General features: G+C 52.5%; 1 protein-coding gene across 3 annotated transcripts in view; it reads right to left on the reverse strand.

The window, feature by feature from the left end:
* Positions 1–1,120: 1,120 nt before the first annotated feature.
* The window catches only part of LOC132584027 (immunoglobulin superfamily DCC subclass member 3-like), a 66,160-nt gene continuing 54,663 nt past the window's right edge, over positions 1,121–12,617 (reverse strand). The window contains exons 11-14 of one of the 3 annotated variants that reach the window (XM_060255802.1): positions 8,017–8,121; positions 6,112–6,241; positions 3,368–3,515; positions 1,121–2,028 (exon numbers count right to left, since the gene is read on the reverse strand). In XM_060255802.1, the coding sequence (XP_060111785.1) occupies positions 1,936–2,028; positions 3,368–3,515; positions 6,112–6,241; positions 8,017–8,121 (476 nt within the window). In that variant the 3' untranslated portion in view covers positions 1,121–1,935. Of the gene's footprint in view, positions 2,029–3,367; positions 3,516–6,107; positions 6,242–8,016; positions 8,122–12,617 lie in introns of those variants that run through there. The other 2 variants (XM_060255810.1, XM_060255818.1) reach the window with 2 other exon arrangements.

Consider the following 12,617-nt stretch of genomic DNA (forward strand, 5'->3'; position numbering starts at 1 on the left):
AAGGTGGGCTCTGCCATGGCAATAGGCAAACCCCAGTCTCTTCCAGGACTGGAAGAAGAGTGTGGATGCTGCTGTAGACAAAGTTGGACCATTGGTGCAACTGGTGCAATATAGATTGGCAGTGGTCTTCGGTGTCTGAACCACAGGATCGTTCCCACTCTGGGTACCAGAAAAAGGATCTCTGGTAACCAGGCCACGAATGATTCTGAGGTCAGGACACTGAAGAAGGGCCTGAATTTGGGGATCTTCTGTATGTAAAGCTTGTGCTCTACCACTGATCTGCAACCCTCCAAAGTGGTAGATCTCCCTGGAAAAGATACTGGGGTTTAAGACCATATGGAACGGAATATTTCGGAAGCCCTTCCCCTTTCCAGTTCTAATCACTGGGTAGGAGGAAGGCGGGGGTGGGGGGAGGATGGTGATGAATGGCACTCTGCACATCCCCTAATGCACTGTTGTTACCACTTTGTGAGACTGGAGCTTGCCATTCAAATATGCTGAGTTTTGAATAGACCTCTGTCTGTCATGGAGCTGCCTCAGAAGGAGGGCTCCCCGTGAGGTACAGGATATGAGTGTCTCCCCAGTCTGTCTTGCCAGCTCAGGTGTTCAAGGAAGAAGGAAAGAAAAAAACAGATCAGGAAGAAAAAGAAAAGACAAGATGGAAAGCGAGGGAAGGGGGTGGAACAACAATGCTGGTGGAACCACAATTTTTGAGCAACCCCTGCCATTGTGAGTCACTTAGAGCTCATTATGGCTGTCCCAGAGTCAGAGGTGGGCTCTTCAGATCTCAAGGGGATAGCAGGAGACATTGGAGCTCAGAAGCAGACCTTTCCTGGAGCAAAAGATCTGTCTCCAACCATGTATTTTGAGGTACTCCTGTGGTGGTGGGGGGAAGGGTTACCTCAAGGGAGTCAGAATGTGAGTGGGCTATTTCAGTCCCTTCAATAAATACTTTCCCCTCAGGACTGAAGAGCCTCTTTCTCCTCAAAAAAGGACCCATCCCACCACTTGTGGGTCTCTGAGACCTATGTCGTTCCCCCCGCCCTCCCCATCAAAAACTTGAAAACTAAGGCTCTGTCCGCATTGTTAAAGCTCTACATCTTTGGAAGCAGTACAGCAATTCCTTGAATCATCTTTAAAAATATTTGGATTAGAGACGTTATACATATATATATAATATATATATCAAAAAAAGACACTCTGTAGGAAGCAGCAAGAGAATTGAAAGGAGCATGAGGTTTTTTTGAGGGGATGCGCCCTCCCTGCCCCCTCATGACTGAGGAGGAGGAGGCGGGGGGGCGCTATAGGGGTTGGGGGGGTCATGCTGCTGCTCCCGCTTTTGGTTTGGCGATATTTGGTATGCTGGTGCCAAGCGCCCAGGCACCGTGGGTGGGGGGGTCGGAAAGGGGACAGTCCTCACCCACCCGTGTGGAGGTGTTCTTCATTTGGAACTAGTTTTGGAGTCTCAACCTCCCCCCAATCCAAGCCCCCAATCCTTAATGCAGGGTTTGGCTTCGGCGAAATTTGGGGTCAGCTCCCACCTCCGGTCTGAGGCAGCCAAGGAGAGAGGTTGACTCTTCCTCTCAAGATGGCTGCCTCAGCTTCTGGAAGCCTCCAGTTGCTGGGGAAACTGCCCCCCGTTCCCCTCTGGCGTTGCCCACTGAGGGGGGGGGTTGTTATTTGGCAGCCAGAGTGGCTGGAGGTTGAGGTAGTTTTGGTATTTGTATCAAAAATAGACATCCAAGAGAATTGGGGGGGGGGGCAGGGTGGTGACAGAGCTGAACCCTGGAGGTCCAGCAGAGGTGAGGTAGATTCTTTGGAGGTTTACGGTTGGTGTCCCGGATGAGGTGGTAGGTGCCGGGGTCCAGGGAGGCCGAACCACTGAGGAGCTCCTCCACATCAGGCCTCACCGACCCCATCCCCACCTGCATTGGCTTAACCACTGGGCTGGGAAGGCGGACAGCGTTCAATGGTCACTTCGAAACAGGGAGTGTCGTGGGTTGGGAGTCCATCTGAGGATGGAGGGTTCTGTGGGGAAGAAGGAAAGTGACGTCAACTTTAGAAGAAGAGACTGGATTTATTCCCTGCCCTTCACTACCTGAAGGAGTCTCAGAGCGGCTTACAAATCTCCTTCCCCTTCCCACAACAGACACCCTGTGAGGCAGGCGGAGCTGAGAGAGCTCTGGCAGGAACTGATCTTGAGAGGAACAGCTCTGCGAGAGCTTGTGACTGACCCAAGGCCATTCCAGCAGGTGCAAGTGGAGGAGTGGGGAATCAAACCCGGTTCTCCCAGATAAGAGTCCGCACACTTAACCACCACACCAAACTGGCATTACCAGCTATGCGCAGGCAATCTTTTTTCCTACCACTGCAAGGTCCTTTTCCCTATCAGCCCCACAGTCCTTAAGCTGGGCCTATACAACAACATCCCCCTTTCCCTTTTTAACAGCCCCTCCCCGAGAATCATAGAGTTGGAAGGGACCTCCAGGGTCATCTAGTCCAACCCCCTGCACAATGCAGGAAACAGAGCCAGTTTGGTGTAGTGGTTAAGTATGCGGACTCTTATCTGGGAGAACCTGGTTTGATTCCCCACTCCTCCACTTGCACCTGCTAGCATGGCCTTGGGTCCGCCATAGCTCTGACAGAGGTTGTCCTTGAAAGGGCAGCTGCTGTGAGAGCCCTCTCCAGTCCCACCCACCTCACAGGGTGTCTGTTGTGGGGGAGGAAGGTTAAGGAGATTGTGAGCCGCTCTGAGACTCTTCGGAGTGGAGGGCGGGATAGAAATCCAATATCTTCTTCAATAAACACTTCCCCCTAAATTCACAGGATCCTCATTGCTGTCAGATGGCCATCGAGCCTCTGTTTAAAAAACCTCCAGGGAAGGAGAGCCCACCACCTCCCAAGGAAGCCTGTTCCACTGAGGAACCGCTCTGACGGTCAGGAAGTTCTTCCCCCTAAATTCACAGGATCCTCATTGCTGTCAGATGGCCATCGAGCCTCTGTTTAAAAAACCTCCAGGGAAGGAGAGCCCACAATCTTCCAAGGAAGCCTGTTCCACTGAGGAACCGCTCTGATGGTCAGGAAGTTCTTCCTAATGTTGAGCCCGAAACTCTTCTGATGTCATTTCAACCCACTGGTTCTGGTCCTAACTTCTGAGGCAACAGAAAACAATTCTGCACCATCCTCTAGATGACAGCCCTTCAAGTACTTGAAGGCCTTGAGAGTGAGGAACAGGCCAAACACCTAAAGTCTCCCCAACGCTTTCAAGCCCAAACCAGAACTTGTGGCAGAAGGGACAGTTTGAAGTGATCAGACCCTGACCTTTAACAGCTGATACATTCGGACCCTGTTCCTCCCGCCTCCTCACCTGAGTGACCAGTTCCACCATCTCGGAGGGTTTTGCCCTTCCCTCGGGCTTTCGCTGAGTTCGGAGAGGCTCCCGGGTGGTGGTTTGAACCGGCTCTGTTCCCTGGGGGACGGTCCAACTCTCTTGGGTCCCTTTCTTACAGAAGAGGCTGCAGGGGAAAGAAAATTTGGGTTGAGGTGGACAAGCCCCTGCATGCATCCTTTTCAGTGGTTCTTTGGATTGTCAGGGGCCAGACTTATTTTCTGAAGGAGCCTCATGGTGCAGAGCGGAAAGCTGCAGTACTGCTCTGCTCATGCCCTGAGTTCGATCCCAGCGGAAGCTTCCATCCTTCTGAGGTCAGTAAAATCTGCCCCCCAGCTTACTGGGCGGAAAGTGTCGATGACTGGGAAGGCAATGGCAAGGAAAGGAAAGGTCCCCTGTGCAAGCACCAGTCGTTTCCAACTCTGGGGTGACGTTGCTTTCACAACGTTTTCATGGGGTGGTTTGCCATTGCCTTCCCCAGTCTTTTACACTTTCCCCTCAGCAAGCTGGGTACTCATTTTACCGACCTCGGAAAGATGGAAGGCTGAGTCAACCTCGAGCCGGCTACCTGAAAACCCAGCTTCCACCAGGGATCAAACTCAGGTCGTGAGCAGAGAGTTCAGATCACAGTACTGCAGTACTGTTGCTTCACCACTCTGTGCCACGGGGCCACTCTAGGCAATGGCAAACCACCCCTTTAAAAAAGTCTGCCAAGAAAACATCATGATGTGATGTCAACCCATGAGTCGGTAACAACTTCGCGTTTGCACAGGGGACTAGTTTACTTTTTTGGACTTACTTTGTTTTAAAGCCAAGCTTGCCTGCTGCCATTCAGCCCCTCAGCAGTTCTCAGGGCTCGTTTTGTAGCAGGAACTCCTTTTGCAGATTAGGTCACGCACTCCTGAAGTAGCCAATCCTCCAAGAGCTTACAGGGCTCTTCGTACAGGGCATACTGTAAGCTCCAGGAGGATTGGCTACATTTAGGAGGCGTGGCCTAATATGCAAAGGAGCTCCTGCTAAAATGCCATCCCTGGGCCACACACCCCTGATGCAGCCAATCCTCCAAGAGCTTACAGGGCTCTTCGTACAGGGCCTACTGTAAACTCCAGGAGGATTGGCTACATATAGGAGGCGTGGCCTAATATGCAAAGGAGCTCCTGCTAGAATTCCATCCCTGGGCCATACCCCCCTGATGTAGCCAATCCTTCAAGAGCTTACAGGGCTCTTCATACAGGGCCTACTATAAGCTCCAGGAGGATTGACTACATCCAGGGGGCGTGGCCTAATATGCAAAGGAGCTCCTGCTAGAATTCCATCCCTGGGCCACGCACCCCTGATGTAGCCAATCCTTCAAGAGCTTGCAGGGCTCTTTATACAGGGCCTCCTGTAAACTCCAGGAGGACTGGCTACATTGAAGGGTGCGGCCTAATCTGCAAAGGAGTTCCTGACCTCAGACGCTAAGCAGGGTTGGCCCTGGTGGGCACGTGGATGGATACCTGCGAGGGTTGTTCTGCAGTGGCAGACTATGTGCGTGTCTTGCTTTAAAAGTTCTACAGGGTTGCCAGGGCTGGCCCTGTACTGTCTGGCACCCTAGGCAAGGTTAACCACTGGCGCCCTCCTCCCTTGCACTGATATTGTCACCGAGTCACCAATTGGGGGTTGCCCAATTTGGCGCCCCCAGAAAGCCGGTGCTCCGGGCGATTGCCTGCTTTGCCTAGTGGCAGGGCCGGCCCTGAGGGTTGCCTGTGTCAGCTTTGGCTTGAGGACACTTTCCACACACACACACACACACTTCAAAAAGGCCGAGAACCATTGCTACACCCACCCTGATGGTCTGCGATGGAGGATCTGCCGGGAATCCAGGGCAACGCAACCGTTCGTGGAGACACGAGAGGATGCTTTCACATGGGCTGCTAAGAGCTCTTGGATAATTGGCTACATCAGAGGTGTGTGGCCTAATATGCAAAGGAGCTCCTGCTACAAAATAAAATGCCGTCTTGATCCACTTCAAGAGACCATTTGCGAGTGGATTTTGCCATTTCACACAGGAAAATCCAGTTGCAAAGTCCACTGAAAGTGCGTTATTTCGTGCGTGTGAAATACACCCAGGGAATTAGAGAAGGCAGCATAGACGTAAGCCTCGCCCCCCCTCTCCTCCCCAAAATCACTGGAGTTGTGGCATGGAATGCTGGGAGTGAAAAAGCAGGCACTGAGGAGCATTCTGGGTAAGTCAAGGGCTTTTTTGTAGCAGGAATTCCTTTGCATATTAGGCTGCACGTTCGTGATGTAGCCAATCCTGGAGCTTATAGTAGGCCCTGTATTAAGAGCCCTGTCAACTGTTGGAGGATTGGCTACCTCAGGGGTGTGTGGCCTAATCTACAAGGGAGCTCCTGCTACGCAAAAAGCCCTGTTAGGCCACACACCCCTGATGTAGCCAATCCTCCTGGAGCTTGCAGTAGGCCCTGTACGAAGGGTCCTGTAAGCTCTAGAAGGATTGGCTACATCAGGAGGTGTGGCCTAATATGCAAAGGAGTTCCTGCTACAAAAAAGCAGGGCAAAGGAGGTATTGTTCTGTTTTGTGTGGGTAGCAAACACTGTGTTGTAACTGGGAAGAACAGAAAGCTAGGTATCCTAAGGCTTCTGGGAAACTGTGGGGAGGGGGGTGGCATCCCAGAGACGTCAGGCCGAACCTGTGGAGGAGGGCGGGGTCCCCAGGCTCTCACCTCTTGCGGTAGCCGAACATGAGGAAGAGAACGCAAAAGATAATGCACGCCATGCCAATGTGAACGCCAACCACGATGCCGGCGAGGGAGCTGTCCCCGTCCTGCCCGCACTGGCACACCGGGTTGGCATCTGCAGGGGCAAAGAAACAAAGGGAAGTCATGGGGTTGGAAAGACCGGCAAGCAAGGGGTGGGGGACATGGAGGTTGCCCTCCCTTTGAGGAGAAATGAGGAACAGAGAAGTGGGCGTTTCTGAAAAATTAGAAGCGGGGAAGGGGACAATGCCAGGACAAACCAGTGTTCCCTCTAGGCTGAGTTAGTGTGAGCCTCTGGCTCACAGAATTTTGTCTTAGCTCAGGAAGAATGGCCCCAGAGCAAGCTAATTCATGAAGTGGCTCATAACTTTAATGCCAGTAGCTCACAAAGTAGAGTTTTTGCTCACAAGACTCCACAGCTTAGAAGGAGTATCGGACAAGACGGTATACATGAGCCCTGCTGGACTGGGCTGAAGGGTTTCTGAGGCCAGCGTCCTGTTTCCAACAGAGGACAGCTAGATGTCTCTGGGAAGCCCACCAGCCTGGGGAGGAAGGCCTCTGCCTTTCTTGTGGCTTGCTCCCAGCATCTGGAATTCGGAAACAGACCACTTCTGAGTAGGGTTTCCGGGTTCTCCCTGGCTGCTAGTGGGGTAGGGTGTAGGGTTGCCAGATCCAGCTTGGAAAACTCCTGGAGATTTGGGGAAGGACCTTGGGGAGGACAGTAATAATAATAATTTTTATTTATATCCCGCCTTCCCCGCCGAGGACAGTGACCTCAGTCGCGTACACGGCCATAGACCCCACCCTCCAGAGCGTCCATTTTCTCCACATGAACTGATCTCTGTCATCTGGAGATGAGCTGTAATTCCAGGAGATCCCCAGGTCCCACCTGGAGCCTGGCATCCCTACCTCTGAGCCACTGGGAGCCCTCACCTCCTCCGTGAATTTGTCTGGTCTCCTCCAAAACCAGGGCGACAGCCACATCTAGTGGCTGTAAATCCCATCAGAAGAACGTAAGAGAAGCCATGTTGGATCAGGCCACTGGCCCATCCAGTCCAACACTCTGTGTCACACAGTGGCCATAAGAACAGAAGAGAAGCCATGTTGGATCAGGCCATTGGCCCATCCAGTCCAACACTCTGTGTCACACAGTGGCCATAAGAACAAAAGAGAAGCCATGTTGGATCAGGCCATTGGCCCATCCAGTCCAACACTCTGTGTCACATAAGAACAGAAGAGAAGCCATGTTGGATCAGGCCATTGGCCCATCCAGTCCAACACTCTGTGTCACACAGTGGCCAAAACCCAGGTACCACCAGGAATTCCACAAGCAGGGCCAGAACTCCAGAAACCCTCCCACTGTTGCCCCCCCCCCAAAGAACTAAGAATATAGAGCATCACTGCCCCAGACGTAAGAGAAGCCATGTTGGATCAGGCCAATGGCCCACCCAGTCCAGGTGCCATCAGGAGGGCCAGAACTCCAGAAACCGTCCCACCGTTGCCCCACCCCCAAGAACTAAGAATATAGAGCAGGGGTGGCCAACGCTAGCTCTCCAGATGTTTTTTGCCTACAATTCCCATCAGCCCCAGCCATTGGCCATGCTGGCTGGAGCTGATGGGAGTTGTAGGCAAAAAAACATCTGGAGAGCTACCGTTGGCCACCCCTGATATAGAACATCATTGCCCCAGACATAAGAGAAGTCATGTTGGATCAGGCCAATGGCCCATCCAGTCCAGGTGCCATCAGGAGGGCCAGAACTCCAGAAGCCCTCCCACCGTTGCCCCCCTCAAGCACCAAGAATACAGAGCATCGCTTGCCCCAGACAGAGTTCCAGCAATACCCTTGTGTAGGCTCTTCTGCCCAGTCCTTACCCAGCCTCTCGGAGTTCTCCTTGAGCGACACGAACCGCACGCTGCTGTTCCCGTTGCCGTTCCCGTTGAAAGCTTGGAGCTTGATCTCATACATGGCGGAGGGCTCTGTGGGGTTGGAGGTGGGGGGAGAGGACACAACGTGAAGTTGGTGTTTCCGGCAGCAGGCACTAGGGGGCAGCATGGCCCGGCTTCTGGGAGATCACTCAGTCCAGAGACGTCTTAGAAAGGCAATGGAGAAAACTGGGAAAGCTTCCCTTGTGCCTCTACACCAGGGGTGGCCAAACTTGCTTAACGTAAAAGCTACGTAGAATAAAGGTCACATGTTTGAGAGCCGCAAGACATGAAGGGCAGATGTTTGAGAGGAGGGAGGGAGGGAGGGAGGGAGGAAGGAAGGAAGGAAGGAAGGAAGGAAGGAAGGAAGGAAGGAAGGAAGGAAGGAAGGGAGGGAGGGAGGGAGGGAGGAAGGAAGGGAGGGAGGGAGGAAGGAAGGGAGGGAGGAAGGAAGGGAGGAAGGAAGGAAGGAAGGGAGGGAGGGAGGGAAAGAGGGAGGGAGGGAGGAAGGGAGGGAGGGAGGAAGGAAGGGAGGGAGGGAGGGAGGGAGGGAGGAAGGAAAATAGATGGGGAAAGGAGAGGGAGGGGAGGTGGAAAAAAAATAACTTTAAGTGCATTTTCCAAGCCACCGGTAAGCTTGGCTTGGGGAAATGATGTAAAGCGACAAATGCGTTCTCCGAGCCAGCCAATATAATAATGCTCTAGCATTATACCCTACCAAGGTCCCTCTCCTCACTAAATACCACTCTGAGGACTGAGTCATTATCTTGTGGGAGCTTCCTGGGCTGTGACGTGTTAATAGAGGACCTTACCTGACTCAGCCCTACCCCATCTGCCTGAGTAGATATAAATTACATGCCTACCAACTTCTTCTCAATTTGACCCAGAGACTGTGACTGGCATCCTCAGAAGTGTAGCCCAGAAAACTGAACTTCTTCTCAATTTGACCCAGAGATAACTCCAGTTTTCCGGGTTACACCTCTGCGGATGCCAGTCACAGTTGCCGGCAAAGCGTCGGGTCTCACAATGCCAAGTCCACGGCCACACAGCCCGGAAAATCTACAACCACCAATATCTATACTGCTGTTGGTATATGGCCTATGAGCTTTTAAACCCAATAAACATTGGCTTGTGTGTTGTGGGAGTTACAAAAAACCCAAACATTTCCAGTCAAAACCAAAGTTAAATTTGTTGTTGTTCAGTCGCACAGTCGAGTCCGACTCTTTGCGACCCCATGGACCGAGTCAAGCCAGGCCCTCCTGTCTTCCACCATCCTCTGAAATCCGCTCAAATCCATAAAGTTAAATAACAAACCCCAAATCTCTCCTCTCCACCTGAAAGCAGGGATATCAAACATGTGGCCCGGGGGCTGAAGCAGGCCCCCGGAGGGCTCCTATCAGGCCCCTGAGCAACTGACTGCCTTCTGCTTCCTTCTCCCTCTCTCTTGCGTTCTTCTGCATCACAGCTTGCTTTGCCAGGCTCTCTCAATCGCACAGCAGAGCTACTGAGTCAAGCCTCTCTTCCTTCTTTTGGCTGAGGCTCCAGCCCTCATAAAAAAACGACACCCCTGCCTTAAAGGATGTCTGCCAGTCCACCCCCCTTCGAAAGTCCTGGCAAACAAGTATTGTGCCCATGTGTGAGACAGCTGGTGTGTACACGATTGTGTGAGTGGAAAGTCACAGAACATGGAGTTCCTGAGGCGCAGGGTGCCTGAGGACGTGGATCGCGTCTGGGGTGACCCATCTGCTGCACCGTAGGAGGGACTCCGTGCCTCCAAGAAGATAGAAGCAGTGCGCAGTTGGAGGCACAGAGTCCCACCAACTGCGCGCTGCTTCTATCTCCTTTGTAAATAAAGCAGGAATTACAAAACCAGAATCGTTTCCGAGGGAGCCGTGCTGGTCTACAGTAGAACTAAGGGTGGAATTCTAGCAGGAACTCCTTTGCATAGTAGGCCACAAACCCATAGAATCATAGAGTTGGAAGGGACCTCCAGGGTCATCTAGTCCAACCCCCTGCACAATGCAGGAAACCCACAAACACCTCCCCCTAAATTCACAGGATCTTCATTGCTGTCAGATGGCCATCTAGCCACTGTTTAAAAATCTCCAAGGAAGGAGAGCCCACCACCTCCCAAGGAAGCCTCTTCCACTGAGGAACCACTCTAACGGTCAGGAAGTTCTTCCTAATGTTGAGCCGGAAACTCTTTTGATTTAATTTCAACCCATTGGTTCTGGTCCTACCTTCCGGTGTCCAGTAGCACCCCGGGTCAGGTGGTGTCCCTAGGAAGATGCCTACTTTGCCTACTCCCACGCACTGGCCCTGCCCATTGGCCAGCTTGGAGAAGGTATTTCTCTCTTTAAATCGCTTCTCCAAGCCAAGCCAGCCAGCAGCTTGCAGAATACATTTAAAGTGAAAGTTGCTTTCCTTCCATCTCACTCTCCCCATCAGCAGCCCCGTGGCGCAGAGTGGTAAAGCAGCAGTACTGTGGTCTGAACTCTCTGAGTTCTATCCCAGCGAAAGCTGGTTCAGGTAGCCGGCCCAAGGTTGACTCAGCCTTCCATCCTTCCGAGGTCGGTAAAATGAGTCCCCAGCTTGCTGGGGGGGAAGTGTAGAGGACTGGGGAAGGCAATGGGAAACCACCCTGTAAAAAAGTCTGCCGTGAAAACGTTGTGAAAGCAACATCACCCCAGAGTCGGAAACGACTGGTGCTTGCACAGGGAACCTTTTCTTTCCTCCCCATCTATTCGCCTTCCTTCCTTCCTTCCTTCCTTCCTTCCTTCCTTCCTTCCTTCCTTCCTTCCTTCCTTCCTTCCTTCCTTCCTTCCTTCCTTCCTTCCTTCCTTCCTTCCTTCCTTCCTTCCTTCCTTCCTTCCTTCCCTCCCTCCCTCCCTCCCTCCCTCCCTTCCTCCAACATCTCACGTTCATGTCTTGTGGCTCCCAAACATCTGATGTTTATTCTATGTGGCTCTTACGTTAAGCAAGGTTGGCTCCCCCTGGCTTAGAGGGAGTATTGGTTAGGGTTGCCAGGTCCTCTCGCCTGTCCCGCGGGGTGGGGGGGGGCCTTGAGGGCATCCTGGAGGTGGGCAGGGATATCGTGTGAGTTCCCTGATGCGATGATGTCACCTGGAAGTGACATCACCATGTCGGCCATGTTGCGCTCGGATGCTCTGGTGTCTGGGTAAAACTCCGTGATTTTTTTTTGTGTGCGTGTGTGTGCCCTCAAAACCACAAAGTTTGCCCAAATGCCAGAGCTTCCCTGCACAACATCCCCTTTTTAGGGGAGATGTTTCCCCCACCAGTCAGCTTGTCCATGTCAGAGAGGATCCCCTCCAAACTGTGGGATTCCCCCACAGAGATCTGGGAGCTGGTAAGCCTAAGATTAACATTGCGAAGGCCATGGCAAACCACCCCATAAAAGGTCTGCCACGAAAACGTTGTGAAAGCAACGTCACCCCGGATTCAAAAACGACTGGCGGTTGCACAGGAGACGACCTTGACCTTCTCTTTTTCAACCGTAAGATAGGTAGCAATGTTAGGCTGTGTGCAGCGGTAGAACCAAGCAAGAGTCCAGGAGCGCCTTAAACAAAATTTGTGGCCAAGCAGGGCTTTTTGTTGTTGTTGCAGGAACTCCTTTGGAGTTGTCCTCGAAAGGGCAGCTGCTGTCAGAGCTCTCTCAGCCCCACCTACCTCACAGGGTGTCCATTGTAGGGGGTAGGTAAAGGAGATTGTGACTGCTCTGACAATCTGGGGGTACATTCACACTACACTAACTAATGTGTTTTACATCCGGATTTTTGCTATTCTTACACAGTAAAAATCCGGATGTAAAATGCATTAGTTAGTGTAGTGTGAATGCACCCCCAGAGTGTCAGAGCGGTCACAATCTCCTTTATCTACCCCCTACAACGGACACCCTGTGAGGTAGGCTTCCCAAATCCCCCGCCTGGGCGGGGGACCCCTGATTTGGAGCCTCCTCCCCCCGCTGGCCAAAAATTCAGAAAGCAGGGGGAATGGCAGCCCTTCCCACCCAGCCCCGATCCCAGCAGCTTCTCCTCTCCCGTTCCCACCGATCCCCAATGCTTCTCCTCCTCCCTTCCCTTCTCACCTCAATTGCAGCAGCTTCTCTTTGCCCCTCCCCTTCCCACCCAGCTCTATCGCAGCAACCGGAGCTTTCCCAGGCTGCTTCCTGCCCCGCCCCAAAGGACCATGTGCCTTTGCACCTCCGGAGATGGTGAAAGGCTTCAACTTTCTGTGTCTGTGTCTGTTGCTGAAATAAGCTGGCTGATGAGTAGAGAGGGCAATCCCCTACATCAGATTTGCGAGAAGGGGTGTGTGTGTGTATGTGTGTGTGGAGAGGGAAACGTCTTCATTATTCCCTATGGAAATCATTTCTCATAGGCTATAATGGGGAATTGATCTAGAGGTTTTGGGGGCTCTGGGGGAGCTATTTTTTGAGGTAGAGGCACCAAATTTTCAGTATAGTATCTAGTGCCTCTTCCCAAAGTATCCCCCCCCCAAGTTTCAAAACGATTGGACCAGGGGGTCCAATT

Source organism: Heteronotia binoei, chromosome 1, assembly GCF_032191835.1.
Source record: "Heteronotia binoei isolate CCM8104 ecotype False Entrance Well chromosome 1, APGP_CSIRO_Hbin_v1, whole genome shotgun sequence".
NCBI lineage: Eukaryota > Metazoa > Chordata > Lepidosauria > Squamata > Gekkonidae > Heteronotia > Heteronotia binoei.